The following is a 20,237-nucleotide window of genomic DNA, read 5'->3' on the forward strand; positions in this document are numbered from 1 at the left end:
ATTGGAGAAGATAACTAAATCTGCTATTGATGCTTCTTTCCTTCTTGCTAAGCTATAAACTTGTGGAAAGACATCTTTGAGTGCCCGATCACCCCACCATAAGTCATGCCAAAATTTTACCATGAAGCAAGTATGTGCTACATAAATGTCCCACCCTCTTCTAATATGTTTCCAAAGCCCAACTCCATAAGGTCCACTCACCTCATTAGAACACCACCCTCCCCATGATTCCTTGTGCTTCAAAGCAATGACGGTCCGCCACAAGGCCTCCTGTTCTTGGTGATATCTCCATAATCATTTGCCAAGCAAGGCTTGATTGAAAGATTTCAAATTCCGTATTACCCAATCCTCCTTCTTTGATGGGGGAGCAAATTGTGGCCCATTTCACCAAGTGAAATTTAAACTCATCCTTGAACCCTCCCCAAAGGAAATCACGTTGAAGTTTCTCCATGCGATGAGCCACCTTGGCGGGGAGCGGAAATAATGAGAGTAAATATGTTGTTAAGTTAGAGAGAGTGCTTTTTATGAGAGTTACCCGACCTCCTTTGGATAAGTACATCCGCTTCCAACCAGCTAATTTCCTCTCCATTTTTTCTAGTACATCATCCCATATAGATTTCGATTTGAACGTCACACCCAGCGGAAAGCCGAGATATTTCATGGGCAACTGAGATATCTTGCACTCCAAGATGGATGCCAGACTCTCCACATTGGGTACATACCCCACTGGAACTACCTATGATTTAGCCAAATTCACCTTCAAGCCTGACATGGATTCAAAACATAATAATAAAGCCCTCAATGCTTGAATTTGCTCATGTCTAGCCTCACAAAAGATTAGTGTATCATCAGCAAACAATAGGTGAGAAATGTTAAGCGAACTTGAACTTGCCTCTCCCACTGAGAATCCTGATATGAACCCTCCCTCTACCGCCCCTAAAATCATCTTGCTGAAAGCTTCCATCACAAAAATAAAGAGAAGAGGAGAAACAGGCCGTAGAGATACAATGATGGATCCAGGAACACCATTTAATGCCAAAGCCGCATCTCTCAAGCATATAAATTAGGAAATTCCAATTGACGTGATTGTACTTTCTCCTCTAACTTACATAGGAGTCTCGGATCTCCCGATTTAATACGACTCTCCAGACATTCATTGGCTATAAGTACCGAGTCAAGGATTTGCCTCCCTTGAACAAATGCATTTTGAGGCGCTTCGAAATCAAGCTTTCCATCACCTTGCTTAATCTGTTCACCAATACTTTGGATAAAATTTTATATAGCCCACCCACCAAACTAATGGAACGAAAATCGTTCACTTCTACGGCACCGGGCTTTTTGGGAATGAGTGCTAAGAAAGTTGCATTAAGACTTTTCTCGAACCACCCGCTTCCATGAAATTCATGGAAAACCTCCATGATATCATCTTTAAGCACTTCCCAACAAGTCTGAAAAAAGGCCATGGAGAAGCCATCGGGACCTAGAGCTTTATCGCCCGCCATACCCTTGACCACCGACCTGACCTCTACCTCCTCAAAAGGCCTTTCGAGACATTCCACAACCTACGAGTCAAGAACATCAAAAACTAGCCTGTCAAGTCTAGGCCTCCACACAAATTGTTCCGAAAACAACTTATCATCATAATTGACAATGTGGTCTGAGATCTCAATATGGTTAGATGAGACCACCCCATCTATCAACCGAGTATCTATAGCATTGTTCCGTCTATGTGAGTTGGCCACTTGGTGAAAAAACTTGGTGCATCTATCCTCTTCCTTCAACCATAATGCTCGTAATTTCTGTCGTCACGATATTTCTTCCAAAAGAGACATCCGTTCGATGTCCACAATCACTTGGGATTTGCGGGCCCACTCGGTTTCAAAAAGAACCCTATCTCCTCTTCCACACCCTCCAAACTCTTAAGCTCCTCCATTAGAACAGGTTTTTGACTTTCCACATTACCAAACTCTTGTGTATTCCACTCAAAGACTTTAATTTGCAAGCTAGCGTATAGCTATCATTATCAAGGTACTTCAAATTTGAGAACATGTGGTTGAAGTCAGAGGGTTTTTGGGACAGAATAAGACAATGGTGGTCAAGGTGATCTGAACACAACTTGGGTAGTCTTCTGAATGAGATCCGGATAGTGTCACCTATTCCGGTGAGATTAGAAATCTGTCTATCCTTGATCAAGATGGAAGATCTCGGTTGCTAGACCAAGTGAAGGAACCACCTGCTAGAGGAATATCCTATAAATTCTGTTCAGAAATGAAGTTAGAAAAATCTACCATGGGTGAGTTGAAACCCGAAACACGCGATCTCTCACTCGGGAAACGAGTGACGTTGAAATCACCTCCAATACACCAAGGTAAGTCCCATATGCTGCTAATACCGGCCAACTAATCCCATAAAAAGCTTCGTGACGGGTCAAGATTAGGCCCATAAACACTTGCAAAAACCCACTGATAGCCATCCATGACATTCTTAAATGAGCATGCCACCACATAATCCCCCAAGAAATCTTCCATATTTTCCACTACTCTTTTATCCCACATTACTAGTATGCCCCTGGATGCTCCATTGGATGGTAAAAAATGCCATCCCACTTGAAAACAACCCCACAAATTCCTAATGATACGAAGAGAAATGATTGCCAGTTTAGTTTCTTGTAGGCAAACAATGTCAACTTTTCAACTTCGGAGAAAGGATCTAATACGTAGGCATTTATTCAAGTCACTGATCCCTCTCACATTCAAAGACAGAATTTTAAGCTTCATTAACAAAAGAAGTGTCCCTCCCTTTTGCTCTATCTCTCCCTGAAGTTCCCTCCTTATTATCGTAGTTAATGTAGTATTGCAATCATTTCAACTCTCTCTCCTTTCTAACAACTGACTTCATTACTGTAGATCAACCGGCTTCCACGGCTACTAGGAGAGCCATGAATTGGTCTTCATAGCCATCACAGGAAAGTCCCACCCAACCACGAAGCTCATCTACTTTTTTTAATACCCAATCTGATGCTCGAGGTGCAATATGAGGTGGGAGCATCTGTAAGGGTGACGGGCTATCCATCTCCTCCTCCTCACTGCCCTCAGAGTCTACAAAAAAACTCAACAAACTAGTACCCTCCCCTATTGGCCTTATCTCCTTTCCCACAATAGAATCCATTCCCGCCATGACAGAATCCACTTTCTCCATTCCCGGCATGAAGAACACCTCATTTGACCCACCCATAACTTCCTCAACAGAAATCGGAACTTTCTGTGTCTGGTTGGAAGGTAATGACTCAACAACAATAACCAGGGCAGCCTCGTATATTTGTCCCAAAACTTCCCTTCCTCAAAGGGACTGCTCACACCAACAATCATTTAAAAACAAGACTTGGCAGTTTCAATCACCCTATCCTCCAGGCCTTTAAGTAAAAAATATAAATACGAACAGTTTCAGTTGGTGTCTATTATATTTGTAAGTTGTAAGCATAATTCCTAAATAGAAAAAGTGCTTAGGTGTCACTCTTGTATATGTCCCATGTGCTTGGGCTATGCCTATATATCTCATCAATAAAATCCTTGTTTTACTGATAATAAAATCCTAATTAGACAAAGTTCAAATCAAACCCCAACATCTAAAGATTAATTCATTACATTATTTTGCATTTAGCACAGATAAATCTCTAACCAAGCACAGAAAGGAAGATTATAACAAATTAATTTATTCTTGCGAAGTTACTTACAAAGAAAAATTTGTTCTTAGGAAATGACAAAACTAAATCCTCTCTAAACAGAACTATACAGGTGTTGAGTTTTCAAAGAATCCTATAAACAATAATAAAATGGAGATGTAATGGTTAGGGAAACCAGAAGCTGGAAATGAATTCATATGAAATGTTAACTAAGAAATGACTTTACACTCAGCATCAGCATTGGATGCCTCTGCTGTAAGCTGTTCGACTATTCGCGGTACAACATCAGCTCTTGTCACCCCTCCAACAGCATCAATGTCAGCTAGAGCATCCCAATTTGGAGTAGGGATCCCACCACCTGTGCCTAAACCTTGCGCTCCAGTATCCGATAAAATTCTGGCCAAGTAATAATATACATACCGTAGAACACTCCTATCTTCACACTGCTGATTGAGCTGCAGAAAAGGGAAAATACAAAAAGAGAGATAAATACATAAATCATAAATGCAAAATGTTAAGTTGTTACTATATAAACTCAATAAAAAGATCTACAACTAGTGTGGCATACACTCAAATCAATACCTACACAGCCTCCACCAAGCTTAATATTCTCAAAGAAGCTATCAAGAAAAAGATGTTAAAACAGTCACTTTAAGATGCATGCTAACTATAATTAAAAGCTCTACAATGGAAACAGAAGCTCCCTACACATACAGTAACAAGATACAACAACAAAATCTTCACTCCCAAATAATCTCAAACTAAGATACATGGTGCAAAGTTGGTTATTTTCAACATAAAAAATAACAATTTGGGATCTATAGAAGTTGATGTCCAAAGTACCCTCCATGCAAGCTGAGGTAGAATAGAATGAAGGAGGAGCATGATCTCATTTCTATGTCCATTTAATCACTAGCACCCAATTCCCAAACCTATTGAATTAAAACAACTAGAAAACCAAATGCCATGAGATTAATGCAAAGGCACACTCAAGGTGTTACAATTATCCATTCCACAAATTTCATATAGAGATCTCCAAACCAATAAATGGTCAAACGTACCAAGACACCTAAAACTGCGGTTCATTGTGAATCATATGTTTCAACAATATCGCATCACACAACAGAAGATGAAACTGGCAATTGAAGAAACTGTACTCGACCTAAGTTATGCCAAAAGATAAAAATGCTATGCTTGAAAAAAATAATTGCAACAGAAACAAACAAGGAATGAAATCTAACAAGGAATTACTCATACCATGAGAAGAGATGGTGCCAATGAAGGGTCGACTGAATTGTACACAGCAAGTTTGGGAAATACATGATGCACCAACTGCTTCTGAGAGCTTTTCTACACACAAATTTGTCAAGGTAAACGAAGAAAACAATAACAAACTCAGGAATCTCCAAGCTAAAGAAAAGTCAGCTTAAGAAATATTAGGAGGGTGATATTTACTTGATCAGATGATGCAGCCAATTCGTGAATACTCCTCGCCAGTTGTGAATACGAAACAGGCTATAAAGATGAAGCAAACTGCATTAAGCACCAATTCAATCCAACCAAAAAGAAAATTTTACTAACAAGAGAAATCTGCAATCATTTAACCTGTGATATTTCAAAGATCTTAGTTCTTTTTTCCGATAAGTAACAAGTGCAAGAAATCCAGTTATCCAGCATTTTTTTTAGTGATTAAACAGACAGTAAAAGTACAGAATAGGCAAAGAAAGAATTTAAACAAGAGCAATTCAACGTTCCACGGAATTCGGCATAAACTATGACACATTTCGATTTTCCACACTTTCTCAGCTACCAGCGAGGGCGAGAGTAAGAGAGATGAAAAAGGGATCACCTTTTTCTTCTGCTTCTGGGGCATGATGTTGGTGCGGACGGGATTAAGAGCGGCCTTGGCAACGGAAACGGTGTCGCTGTGGATCTGCATGAGCGTGGCTCTCTTGGACTTCTTCTCCGTGGCCGGCTTCCCCAGCGCCGTCGGTTGAGCCGAAGAAGGACCCGGAGTCGGAGCAGCTGGCGCACCGGAAGACGCCGGAGCAGGAGTAGGGTCCGCCGTTATCAGATCCATCAGCGTCGTCCCCGTCGAATCCTGCCACAACGGCAGATCAAAGTAAAATATAAAATTCACAAAAAAAGAGAAATGGGAATAGGATTTTGGGATCTGAGGAAGCTAATTACCGCCATAGTAGTCCTCTGTGAGAGCTTGTGATTGGAGAAAAGGTAGAATCTATTATATGTCTGTGGGTAAGCAGTCAAGCGGAGAGGAACGAACACGAACAACCATTTTCTGCAAACCGCATTTTCTTGAGCATTAAAAAATCGTCGTTTTTATTTCGTAAACGAACGTTGTTTTGAGTTTTTAATTATTATTGTTTATAACTAAATTAATTTCGGATCAATTAACTTCATCTTTAATTTAGAAATAAAATGTAAAACAATGTTGTAAGGTAAAAAAAAAAAAAAAACACAACATTAATACTTAAACTGTCTAGAAATATAATTTCGATAAAAATTATATTCTCAAGTCAGTATGTAGAGTATATCTAGTAAAATATTTATATGATATTATTTAATTTAGAAAATAAATTTTAAAATTTAAATATTACATATCAAATTTTTCCATTTAAGTGCATGTTTGGGATCATGGTAAAAATATAGTTTATAGCTTTAAAGCTTATAGCTTATAACTTAAGTAATAAATTTTATTATTTAAAAGTTAAATATTGTTTTGTAACCATATGTTTAAAATACTTTCAAATATATTATGTTTATTTGAAAACAAATTTTAAAAAAAAATTAAAGAGAAATGACAATCATTTTATTTTTTTAAAGATCATGAGCATATCCATAAAATTGTACAGGTATTTTTACTCATTGACAGTATTTTTAAAATTAGAATTACATTTCACATTATCTAAAAAAGTACGTTTGAGGAAAAATTTGAGGAAAAGTATCAAAATAATTCAAACATATTTTTTAACTTATTTGAAATTAAAAAGTACTTAAATATGTAACACGCAAACAACTTAATTTTTTTAATAAAGAGCTTTTAAGGCTATTTAAGTGTTTTCTAAAATTCATAAAACAACTTCAAAAATGTCTTAAGTAATGTGAATTGTATGTTCTACATACCGACTTTATAATAAAATAAATCATATAGATATATGAGAAATGCTTTAACCACAAAATAATTTAACAAAAGTAAACTCATAAACTCGCGTAAGTTGATGTGGTACTCAAAATGTAAAGTTATTTTTATTGTAAAGTAAATCTAACATATCACCGTGAAACAATATTAATTTATAAATTTATTTTTATGAAATCACTTTATGGTTGTAGCACTTCTACATATATATATATATATATATACATATATACATATACATACATATTACGATTCAAATTACACTTATCAAAGTTTTATGGACCTAAATGATAAAAGTATGATTGTTCAAGAAGAAAAAAGAGTTTGAATCATCTAAAAGGAAAGAGAATTTATCGAGAATTTTATAAATAACAATAAATATTATACGGTTTACTCCTATAGAAAATATTCCCATCAATAGAGATAAATACAAAGTCTAATACTAATAGCAATAACTCTAAATACTTTAGCAGAAACGAAAAGATAAAACTAGTACGGTATTTCTATGGCTCTCAATTACTTTTAGGGCCTCGAGTTTAAACAAAAGCTCCAAAAAAATTATTAAAAAAATGACTCCAATTAGCTTATAGAATGACCTGATAATTGAAGACATTGCTTTGTTTTTTCATGGTAAATTTGCATTAATTAAAACAGTAATGTTATTATACATCCTAATTTATACTTCTCATTTTGTCCCCTTGACTTGACACCAAAAAATTTAAAAAAATAAATAAAACTCAACCATAAAAAGGGTATTGGAAATCTAGGATCTTCATCTTCATCTTTTTTATGTTTTCAGGCGTCATTTTGGTTTTAATATATATTTTTTAAAAAAAATTAATAAGTCACATGTGGTGCCATATCAAAAAACAAAATGAGTGGTATAAATTAAGGGTACGGTAGAATCACTCAAAAATAAAATAAATGGAAAATGAAGCCAAATTAATGGTCTAGTCCTACGTTTTCTTATTTGATTAGGTATCAAGAAAATGATCATCGTTAAAAAGATTGATTTAATTGTCTAAAATATTATGGAAGTCGTAGTTTTTTTTGTTACATGGAACTCTCTTCATCTTTAGTAAAAGTATAACGAGCTCTAAATTTTTTGAAAAGAAGCAACATATTGTGATAATGCACAATGCAATTAAAGATCAGACTTTCAAAGAACTTAATTCAAAGGGAATTACATTGTGTTACAGACGAGTGGACCTCGCACCCCAAGGATTATGGAAGATGATGGTTGAAATGGGTATATCGACAATCGAGGAATACAAGAGTAAGGTGGGAATGGGTGATGGAGCGACAAAGGTGTAGAGGCACGTAGATCCCAAGCAAGACGTGGGCAGCAGCCACTACACATAAGGCCCATGCATGACTTGAAATGGAACATAAGCGGCTTTTGATATATCAGCAACTAGTGAAGACGATGGTGGAGCATGGGCAACTCTTTAGGATCTCGAAAACCGTAGATGGCTTTGCAATATTTGATTGATCACAATTCTGTATATTCCATTTACTATAGAAGTTTCCAAGGAATTCATTAGAGGAATGTTTCCAATAAAAAAATTTTGTTCTTGCATATCTCTACTGTTTTTTCAAATTAATCCTGCAGATACATATAATTCACAAGAATATGTGAGCGATTCATATACAGCATCTCTTTTTTTTATCAATGGTTCTACCAATTGATATGTTTCCACAAATAATTGAAATTCAATTTCTTGATTTGTATCTTCAATTTTTGGAAACTTATAAAGTTCCACCATTGAGAAAAGAGAGAAATTAAATTTTTTTAGCAATGCTAAATAAGTCCTATAGTATGTAAATCTCACGCATTACTTTGACAAAAAAGGGAGTCCCAATAAACCAATGAAGAGACCTAAGGAAGGAGACCCACGCATGTCACAAGGAGGACCCATTATATAAGGGTTTCAGCCAACCCACTCCCTATTGACAAGATGATGTGAGTTTTGATTGAGTGGGAAAAGAAAATGCACATGCCACCCCCATGGTCTACGCCACTTAGCAACCATGTGCTAGTGGGTCAATGACTCTTTGAGTTCCCAAGAGGAAACAAGGATAAGAGAGAGGGAGGAGTGATTCGACTAGCATAGGGATGGCGCCACATGACACTCATACACAAGGTGTCTCTTGAGTTTCAAGGGAACAATGATGAAGGGAGTAAGAGTGGGCAAAGACTTTGGCAACTCCGACACCTGCCCCAACTTCGACTTTAACTCCAACTCCGTCAAAGTTGAAAAATTCAAAGTTCGGAGTCGGAGATCAGAATTAAAAAATACTCCAATGAGAGCGCCTACAGACCGGTCAGGTGTTTTCCTTCAATTTACACCCACAAATTACAAGCTGCCACGTAGGCAGTTCAGTAAAATTCATCATACACTTGCACACAGGTGAAAATTTATTTTTTTACAGCTCTTCACTCTCTCCCTTCCCCCACCCCCCCTACCTGCTCTCCCTCCACCTTCCTTCACTCTTTTTTTTTTTACAGCAAAATACGATCTGTGTAAAGGCTTTTCTTTTCTTGCTCCGAAACAAGGGAGAACCAAGCACCGAGAGATCTATGTAGAGGGGAGAACCGCTTGTATTTATACATATCTGTGTAGAGGCTTGCTCCGAAAAATCTCTTATATCTATGCGGCTTGTTCCCCTATGGCCATTGCCTTGGAAATGTTTAAAGAAGGGGGAAAATCAGCTCCTTAATACATTTTCTATAAAACTGTGCTCAAAGGTCAAATATAGTTTATCCAGATCAAGTCTATTGGTAGAACAAACAAAATACAATATATCATAAGATAAATATTTTTAGATGCAGAATAAACAAATAAACAACTTATAGTTCGAGTGAGTTTGAGTGAGTTCGAGTGGGTTCCAGATCGATGGGTTTGACGGAGATGGGTTCGACGGAGATGAAAATGGCCTCAGTTGAAGGAGAGGAAAATGGATGTGAGAAGAGAGACAAAGGAAGAGATGAGGGAGAAGGGAGAAGAGATATGGTAGAATGGATGTGCACTGTAATTTCAATAAGTCCCCTACGTGTTAGAACTTTACTGGAGGTGTAAAAGTTAAATAGACACCCGACCGATTTGAAGTTAATCTCTACTCCAATTAATACACTTAATATATTTTATATTGTAATATAAATGATAGAAGGTTGAGTAGCCTAACAGTTGGGGTATTATTTTTTAAACCCCGCATGACACATTCGAGCCCCCACAACCACAAGACCGAATTCATTCAATCTTTTTAAGAAAGTTTTTAAACAATATCGTTTTTATTTTCCTATATGTTGATCTTTTACCTTGTCGTTAACCCAAACCCTACTCATTTCGTTCTCCTCAATATCTTTCTCTTCTTTTTCTACTCACTTCTTCTTCAAATTAGCATCAGATTTTACATGGTGTCTGTAGTCTTTGCCATCCCTAGTCTTAGTTTTGTCTTCCTTGTTGTTCTTGGACTTCACCAAAATTGGAACGCAATTGTTTGAGTAAGAGTACACAAAGTGCACCATAAAGATATCTAGGGTGTCTACTTGTGAGTAAATATTGTTCCTCTTCTCTTCAAGATCATTCAAAAGTGCAGAAAACTTGTCAAGCCCATGATTGAAATATGGGTTCTTTTTGTTCTCGTTATCACTCCTTTTCTTTCTTAATTTTGGAACAAGGACTACTGCTCCATAGTTCGCCTTGATCTTCTTCATGATGAAAAGTACAACCACCCCTATCTCAAATAAAAAGATTTAGCATCTGGAAAAGGGAGTGGGGGTCAGGTGATTTTGAGAAACAACTTGGATTTTTATTTGTTGATGGAAGGGGAGAAAGAGAGAGCCATAGGTATTTATTGTAGGGTATGCTTAAATGGAGGAGACCCAGATTCAAGAAAGCTATAGACAAAAATGTTTGAAAATAAAGAAACCGCAGTCATAGAAGCTTCCCTACAATATACATATGATCTAGGCATTGTGTAGATTTCGGATGAATATTTGGTGAAACTTTAATTCCCATTAAGCTTTCTATCTCTCTATGTCCCTCTTCTTCTATGGCTCTGACGCCGACTCTAACTCCGACAACTCCGATCGAAGTCCAAATCCGATCCAATTGGGAGTTCAATTTGGCTGGCCTCTAACTTTGGTCAAAGTCAGAGCTCAAAGTTGGGCATTCGGAGTCAAAAGCCCAGTCTTAGAATGGAGGATTAGGGTTTCAATAATAGCAAATACTTGTTACTTGGCACCATTTGTGTAAGAGACTCTTAGGTTCCCAAAGGAATAATTTAATAGATGACGTAAGGAAGTTTCAGTTAGTGTCACTTGGCATACATGCAAGATGACTCTTAAGTTCTCAAAGAAGAATAATTATGTGGAAGAGGAAGTGAGATTCAGTTTCTTAAAAGTCCACGTCACTTGGCATTCATGCAAGAAAACTTTTAGGATTTCTAAAAGGCAATAATGAGAAGAGAAAGAAGAATGTTTCGGTTTTTAAAGGGCCAATGCCATTGGCATTCATGCAAAAAGACTTTTAGGGTTTCTAGAAGGCAATCATTGAGAAAAAGAAGAAGTGCACGGTTTGGACAAGGGTCATGCCACATGGCATCCATGCCATGGTTCCTAGGATTTAAAATAGAAATGAGGAGGGAAAAGCAAACAAATGAGGTTTTCGGTCGAAGGGCTTGTGGTTTAAAAAATATCCAACAAAAAATGAAAGAGAATGCATGACACATGGCCCACAAAGAGAGAAAGAACTAGTGGGTGAGAGGGTATTTAAGGGGAAAAAATTTATGGCACATGGTTACACCCCTAAGGAGAAACCAAACGGTCATTATGTCATTCATAAGATTTTTCTCCTCTCCTCCTCCACTCTCACTTCAACCTCCAAAGGAAGAACCCTAGTTGATTCTTCCATGCATCCAACTGACACACACGCTTCGCTTGCTAGAAGAATCGGTGTAGGAAGATAATAGCATTTCATGGAGCCTAGCACGATAAGGAAACTCAAAACCTTACTCCTTCTAATGCACATCATAAAAAAATTCAAAGGGGAATAAGTCTAGAGGTCTTGCATTGTGAGACGAAGAAGTCGTTGATGTGATTTCATATGTTGTAAGAAGCACGAAAGGAGAAATGAATGATATTGTGATTTCAGCCATGAGAGAATGGATCATGCTTGATAAGGCAACCAATTTAAGTGTAGTCTTGCCTCTAGGGTTTCTTAAAACCAATTGAAGAAAAATGCTTTGGAGAAAACCCTTTGCATGCATGAGTGATAGTCGACCATCATTAGGGTTTCATGGAATATTTCCATTGAGTTAACAAGTGAGATTACAAGACTTAGAATGTTGTGTAAACTCCTAGTACATCCAGCCATTAGGGTTTCACACAAACGTATGATTTGTTACACATTCGGCTATTAGGATTTTGTCCATTTCAAAGATGAAGCTTGGTGACAAGTTTATTGTCATTCGGCGCCTCACTAGGGCCTTTTTCCGTGGGTAAGTATATATGTGAACCAAAAACAAAAGCAAAAACAAAATAGGAGATTGGAAGGTCGAATGGCCCTTAAAAGCGAACTAGGGTTAGGACTTTTGATCCCTTTAGTGCATGGGTTAAATGCTTGGATTTTAGATTTTATTTTTTTTCCCTTCAAGAATCTAAACCTTAGAACATATGTTACAGTTTGCTTGTTCATTTGAATCATTCTTAAATTTCGGGACTTTGTAAATTAACCTCTAACTTACCCTTGGATAATGTTATCATGTTTTGTGTCAATGTTGCATGTGAGTTGTTTGTATCGATTCATGATTGTAAGCCATTAAATGTTACATTGTATGTTCGGTTTCATGCCATATTAACGTATGCATATGTTTGGTTATAATGATATGTCTAATTATATGCTTGTTGGGATTTCGCCTATATGACATGTTTGGCCATTGTAAATTTTGTTAAATGTCATGTTGAATCATCATATGTTATGCCCATGTGTTATATGTCCTAATGTTCTAACTATTTCAAGTCACTCACATGTTGAATTCACTTAATATTGACTATGATTACATGTTAAGTTCACATGCCACGTCATGATAACATGCCATGTTTCGAGTTGTTCATTTAATACGTTTTGACACAACCTTAATGTTAGGATGAGGAAATATTCTAATGGAACTTTCATACCCACTCTATAGTGATTAAAGTAGAATAGTAACTCTTGGGTTGACAAAATATAGTCAACGAATTTCAAATGAATTCTTTTTAACGAATTTTGAAGTGAAATAGTAGTGTCTAACGCTAGTTGGTGCAGCACATTATAAGTATGGTGAAGATGAATTGTGAACTGTCATATCATATTATAAGTTCATGGTGAAGGCATATTGATTTGCCTAAGCATCTATGTAATAACATATTCACAGCTAGTCAAGGGCCATTGACATAGTGCAATAATTAGCACAGAATTCATTGTTCATAGGGGTAGCTGCGAGGTATCCACACATTGTAATATTGAACAAGAGCTTAAATGATTAAAAAAGAATTAGCAAATTTTTACGTGTTACAAGTTCAATATTTTTGAAAACATAATCTAGATTGGAGCATGTTTTGATAAAATTGCATGATCATGCTCATACATCTATATTCATGTTTACCTTATACATACTTATGTTATATCTGTTTACGTCTTTTAACTTGTTGAAATTTCTTGAAATCGCATTGTAGTAGTTTATACTACCATTACCCTCGGAATGGTAGATGTCATAGTAGGTATAGAAGACCGTGATTCGAATAGTTAAGGAAAGCCCAAAGAGTCCCAAGAGATCTGCGAAACTGTCCTAATAGATCGACTCGAGGCAGTCGAAAATTTATACATGATGTTCTGAAACTTTTTCAGGACATTCAAAAGATACTAAAGAAGTAAGACAAGTGAAACTTATAGATTATGAAAAACAATATTTTTGAAGTTTTTATGAAGGGGCAAGGCTTTAAGACCCTCATTTTGTATGGATGTTTTTTTTAACTACTTTTAGGATTAATAGTACTTATTTTAGTACTTTCAAACCATTACTCGTTTAATTATTCCGCTGCGCTTATTGCATACTGCTAGAAACATGTTAATGCATTGCATGTTAAATGTCATGTATGAGAGATGTGTAATCTTGTGTTGCATGTCTCAACACTTCAGACACCGTCTAATCTCAAGCAGAGTCTGGAGGCATCACATTTTAGAAGTGCAAGTACCATTTCTCATTTTGTTATTGCATCCAAAAGAAAAAGAAATACAAAATGAGAGATGTTTGTTAGAAGGTTTGAATAATAAACCACTCCAATTCCTTACACAATATTAAAAATTAAGATCAGTCATTCATGTCACTTAATTAAATATTTTCTATTCACGTAGCTTATAACAAAGTAAAAGGGGTCGTTGTAGAACTATTAAAATATTAAGATTCCCTCAAATTCATGTTTATACTTTGTATATCAATATCTTGTACTTTAAATCTTTAAATTAATACAAAGATTTCAAGAAAACTTTTTCCCTCTCCTATAAAGGTGAAGAGAGAGATAGATAAAGGGGGAGGAAAAGAGATTTTCCTTAATGATTACAACTACAATTGGCAAATACTTTCAAACAATTACTATTTTATTTATTCCACTGCGATTATTGCATATTGTTAGAAACATGTTTGGTGCATTACATGTTAACTGTCATGTACGAATGGTGAGTAATCTAGTGTTGTATGTCCCAACATTTCAGACACCGTCTAATCTCAAATAGAGTCTAGGAGCGTCACACTCTAGAACTACAAGTATCATTTCTCATTTTATTGGATTGATCTCATGGTCAAATCATGCCATATCTACACAACTCGTTAAGAAACCAAGCATTGCCTTAAAAATAGACTAATATTTTTTTATTGTTATTACATCCAAAAAGAAAAAGAAATACAAAATGAGAGATGTTTGTTAGAAGGTTTGAATAATAAATCACTCCAATTCTTTACACAATATTAAAAATTTAAATTAGTCATCCATGTCATCTAATTAAATATTTTCTATTCACACAGCTTATAACAAAGTTAGAGGGGTCGTTGTAGAACTATTAATCGATTAAGATTCCCTCAAATTCATGTTTATACTTTGGATATCTATATCTTGTACTTTAAATCTTTAAATTAATGCAAAGATTTCAAGAAATCTTTTTCCCTCTCCAATATAGGTGAAGAGAGAGATAGATAAAGGGGGAGGAAAAGAGATTTCCCTTAATGACTACAACAAAAATTGGCAAAACACCTTATGAGAGTCATACAATTTGAAAGAATTTCTGAATCATAAGAATTTTTTAACAAATCATGAAATTATAAATTATAAATCATAAACTTCTTTTGGAATCCAAGAGATGAGTCATGTAAATCTCGTATTTTTTTTTTTTTAAAAAAAAAGGTGAGATTTTAAATTAATTCACATCCTTCCCAAAAGAGTGGACTCGAGTGCATATCACCTTGCAAAGGATGGTGACCTTCCCATGTTGCTGCAAAACGAAATAGTCCCAACTATTGGCCCATTGGGACTAGAACAAGCATGCATGAAGACGGTTGCCCTCCAAATAAGAGCTCATACATTCGATGTCAAAAGAGCCAAATCCAATGAGCAATTGTTGTTCATTTCGCACTATTTGTGGTTGAGAAATGGTATTTATAGTTTAAATGTGTGCAAGTCTCGTACACTTATTTAAAAAAAATAAATAAATTTGATATCTACATGAAAAAAGTCATTTTTTTTAATGATGGATTCCATTTTTTGTCAAAAAAAAGTGTGCAAGACTTGTATATTCTAAAATTGTATATAGTATTATGTTACTTCATTTTCGTCATTTAAATATTGTTGACTAAATGACCATGTTTGTTTCATGGGAAAAGCTTCTTTGCCCACTAGTTTGACCACTCTAATTGATCGTTGGTAAAAAAAAAAATTTATTTTTTATTTTGTTTACTTAGTGATTAAAGAAATGATTTTAAATGTATTGATATATTTTTTTTATTTTTTAAAAATATTTAAATATATTAAAAAAATATATAAAATAAAATAAAAACACTCATTTTACCTATCGGTCAAGTTGAGCGCCCAAATAGCCCGATTCTTGTTTCATTATTGGTTCTTTCATTTTTTGGAATCTTTTATTTTCAAGAGATCATTCAAAAGTTAAGAGGGCGTGGTCCATACATGCTGTGGCAAAGCTGTGGAATGTACATTAATAATTTAGAGGCTAAAATTGTGAACTTTTCGAAAAGATGAGAAATGCTACAAGAAAGTCTTGCGCTCATGCATCCACCCTATACATATATATATATATATATAAGCTCTCGAAGGAGCAAATTTCTTTTGGGTTTTGCGTTTGCCACCAGTCCAAGAATTTCATAAAACCGTGTACTGTTCCTGCTGCTGGTTCAAGGTCCTGTTCTCCAAGGTATTTTATTATCCTGCAACCTAAAAGCTTACTCTTGGTTCCTATGTAATGGCAGAATGTCTTTTTTTTTGCCTTTTGGTTCCCAAGTTCAGTACATTTGGCCTTCCACCTAATCTTGAGAAGTGTTGCGTCTGTAAAGAGAATTACCAAAAGAAAGTTTGCATGTTTTGATGTGGTACTTGATAAAGTTTTACAATCATGAACCTATAAAATCAAATCGCATAGAACTTTTCTCCACTTTTTGTTCCTAAATTCTGTACTTTTGCGTCTCCCCTGTCGTTTTGTTTTCCCTTTTTCGTAGATAGATTCAGAGCTGTGAAATTCTGATAAACTCTACAAAAAAAAAAAAAAAAAAAAATTGTTTTTACTTCAATTGTTTATTAGAAATGATATTTACAGTCATAGGATGTGCAGCGCATCACCTCCCTTTAAAAAAAGTGATTAAGGCTGTGTTTGGGTACTAGAGTATCCTCAACACTTTTCAAGTCTTCTCGTACTTTTGAAAATACTTCACATGCCAAACAATTTAAAATACTTTCAATGGGACCCACAAACCTACTTCAATCTCTACTCATAATTATTCACAAATATTCTATAATACTTATTACTATTACATATAAATAAAAAATAAAATCATTATAATATTTATCACTATTAAATATAAATAAAATAAAATTACTATAATATATAAATAAAAAATAAAATCACTATAATATATAAATAAAAAATATTTATCACTATTATATATAAATAAAAAATAAAATCACTATAATATAGAAATAAAAAATAAAATCACTATAATATATAAATAAAAAATAAAATAACTATAATATATAAATAAAAAATAAAATAACTATAATATATAAATAAAAAATATTTATCACTATTATATATAAATAAAAAATAAAATCGCTATAATATATAAATAAAAAATAAAATCACTATAATATATAATAAATAAAAAATAAAATTACTATAATATTTATCACTATTAAATATAAATAAAAAATAAAATCATTATAATATATAAATAAAAAATAAAATCACTATAATATATAAATAAAAAATAAAATCATTATAATATTTATCTCTATTATATATAAATAAAAAATAAAAACACTAAAATATATAAATAAAAATAAAATCACTATTATATATAAATAAAAAATAAAATACTATAATATTTATCACTATTATATATAAATTAAAAATAAAATCACTATAATATATAAATAAAAAATAACATTACTATAATATTTATCACTATTATATATATATAAATAAAATCATTATAATATTTATCACTATTATATATAAATTAAAAATAAAATCATTATAATATTTATCATTATTATATATAAATTAAAAATAAAATTATTATAATATTTATCATTATTATATATAAAAGTAAAATAAAATCACTACAATATTTATTAATATTAAAAAATCACTATAATAAAATCATTATAATATTTATTATTAAAAATCAAATCACTATAATATTTTTAGGACCCACACATTTTTCAACTACCTACTCAAAAGTCAACAACTCAACATACTTCACACATCCAAACAATTCAAAATATTCTCAATGGGACCCACAAACTCACTCCAATCTCTACTCATAACTATTCACAAACATTTTCAACACTTCTCAACACTTTTCAACACCCAAACGTACCCTAAATATTGGGTCATACAAAAGTAAAAAAAATTTTTTTCAACAGTGAACGTCACTCTTTTTCAAAAAGCATGCGCATCTTAAAACTCTTTTGTTTATTCCTGAGTACATTGTTGTTGGTGTCATTATCAGATTATGTCTTTGATGGAATCTAACAAACTTTTGTCTCTGGTAGAAAGAGGTTATAAAAAAATGCTGAAGCCTATTTTTCTGTGTATGATATATTGAAAATTATAAATTTAGAGAGGCATATGTAAATAGAGAAACTGATGAGCAACAGTCCTTGTGCAGGGAAGCAAATTTTGTTCTAAATTATCATAATGGAGCAGGAACTCGACAGAATATCCGCATTGCCGGAACCTATTCTGCAGCACATTCTCTCATTCATTCCTTTTAAGCAAATAGCTCAATCTAGTATAGTGTCCAAGACATGGAACATGGCCTGGACTTCATTCCCATTTCTGAAATTTGACAGAGAATTGTTTCATGACACAGAACCCAAGCAACAGAGAATCAAGGAATTATATAATTCTGTTGAGAGAATTGTACTCAACCGCCATAGACAGGAGCTATATATACAAAAGTTTGAACTTTACATATCCTTACAAACCTTACATCGACAAGGATTCTTGGCTCTTGTGAACAGTTGCATTGGCTATGTACTTGAGCTTAATGTCAAAGAGTTGAACCTCTATACTGAATCAGGGTATTCTCCTCACTATAACTTGCACCAGAGTGTTTTAGTTTCAAAATCCATAACCAAATTGTGTTTATATGGGTGCAACTTGAAGTTAATTAATTCTGGAGATATCAACTTTCCCAATTTGAAAAAGTTGGTATTTGACACAATTCCTGTAAAGGATCAAATAATCCAGAATCTAGTTGATGGTTGTCCTGTGGTGGAAGACATGAGATTTTCAGCTTGTCATGGTTTAGAAAGCATCAAACTCTCTGGGATTCCTAAACTCATGGCCCTTGAGCTAGGATTCAATCGTAATCTTAAGACTGTTGTTCTTCAAGCATCAAGACTTCAATCTTTGATAATCAAGAGCAGTCTTAGCTTTCCTGAGCCATGGCAGATCTTCAACATAGTGACTTGCAAAAATCTAAAGAAGTTACTGTTATTTTCAACAAATGCTGTAACAGATAGGTGGTTGCATAAACTTCTTTCTGAACTTCTACTGGTTGAAGAACTATGCCTACTTCGTTGCTTCATGTTGGAAAGGATTAAGATTTCAGGTCATTGTATGAAGAGCTTGTCTTTTCACCGCTGCCAGAATCTTGTTGAAGTTGACATTGACACTCCTAATTTAGAAAATCTTTCCTATAATGGCCAGATTATATCATTTTCTTTGAAGGCTTTGAAAGTATTGAAAGTTTGCCTTACTTTTGTTGGTTCATTCCCCGAGACAGCCTCGCATGATAAAATGATCGAGTTCCTCAGAAAATTAAGTGATCCAATATCATTGACATTGGATATTAGCACTGCCAAGGTATCTTCTGGTTCCTATTATTTGATTCTCTCATTGATTTCTTTAATTTGTTTGGTTTTTTTTTTTTTTTTTTCTTTTCCTTCTCACATACTAAATGTTTTTTGTTTAATGTGCCAATTAGGATGCAATTATTCCAAAAGAACTGAGGCAAACCCTACCTTCTCCATCATATAATGTCAAGCAATTGAAGCTACAACTAAACGAGCCACCTATTATGTCAAGAATGAACAAACTTGTGGATGTATTGCTTTGGATTTCTCCTCTTCTTGATAGTTTAATAATAGAGTGGGGGGAGGCAACAAGCTACATAGACAACATATCTTTCAAGGTATTATATAATAGATACAGTTGTAGAGTATGCAAGTCCCGCTCACACTCCCTCCGAAAAAAAATGAGGTCCACCGTTAAAAAAATAATTTCTCATGTGGATCTCAAATTTATTCACTTTTTTCAAAGGGATTGCATGAGACTTACAAATCAAATGACTGCAAATATCATTTTTCATTTTGATAACTATTAACTGTCCATGTGCTCTTCTTACAGTTCTCCTATAAAAAAGCCTATTTATAAGGTGGAGAATACCAACTGTTGCAAACTTCTACCATTTCCATGTTGGCGGCATTGCCTGAAGACTGTCCAGATCATTGAAAGCTTAAGAGGATCTGCAGATAAAAAGAGTCTAAAGAAATATTTCTATAAGAATGCAGAAATCTTGAAGAGATTTCAATATGTTAGTGGACCTCCATTACCTAAAGGCTAG

General features: G+C 34.3%; 2 protein-coding genes across 2 annotated transcripts in view; one reads left to right on the forward strand and one right to left on the reverse strand.

Moving 5' to 3' along the window:
- LOC108989521 overlaps window positions 1–6,003 on the reverse strand; it is a 28,460-nt gene extending 22,457 nt beyond the window's left edge. Inside the window, exons 1-5 of the mRNA XM_018963150.2 lie at window positions 5,873–6,003; window positions 5,532–5,783; window positions 5,138–5,197; window positions 4,940–5,032; window positions 3,909–4,137 (exon numbers count right to left, since the gene is read on the reverse strand). Coding sequence (XP_018818695.1) covers window positions 3,909–4,137; window positions 4,940–5,032; window positions 5,138–5,197; window positions 5,532–5,783; window positions 5,873–5,878 — 640 coding nt within the window. The 5' untranslated portion in view covers window positions 5,879–6,003. The remainder of the gene's footprint in view (window positions 1–3,908; window positions 4,138–4,939; window positions 5,033–5,137; window positions 5,198–5,531; window positions 5,784–5,872) is intronic.
- A 12,301-nt stretch (window positions 6,004–18,304) lies between these two features.
- Window positions 18,305–20,237, forward strand: LOC108989507 (F-box/LRR-repeat protein At3g03360-like). The gene is made up of 3 exons (XM_035690788.1): window positions 18,305–19,477; window positions 19,599–19,657; window positions 20,021–20,237. Exons 1-3 carry the CDS (start codon window positions 18,305–18,307, stop codon window positions 20,235–20,237), a joined length of 1,449 nt encoding a protein of 482 aa, XP_035546681.1.

Source organism: Juglans regia, chromosome 6 (genome assembly GCF_001411555.2).
Source record: "Juglans regia cultivar Chandler chromosome 6, Walnut 2.0, whole genome shotgun sequence".
In the NCBI taxonomy this organism is placed as follows: Eukaryota; Viridiplantae; Streptophyta; class Magnoliopsida; order Fagales; family Juglandaceae; genus Juglans; species Juglans regia.

What these genes read in the sequence shown, in the direction of transcription:
- LOC108989507 (XM_035690788.1), top strand. Translation starts at nt 18,305, where the DNA reads ATGGAGCAGGAACTCGACAGAATATCCGCATTGCCGGAACCTATTCTG. An exon ending in TGGATATTAGCACTGCCAAG is followed by an intron (nt 19,478 to 19,598) that starts GTATCTTCTGGT and finishes TGTGCCAATTAG; the next exon opens with GATGCAATTATTCCAAAAGA. An exon ending in TCTCCATCATATAATGTCAA is followed by an intron (nt 19,658 to 20,020) that starts GCAATTGAAGCT and finishes CTCTTCTTACAG; the next exon opens with TTCTCCTATAAAAAAGCCTA.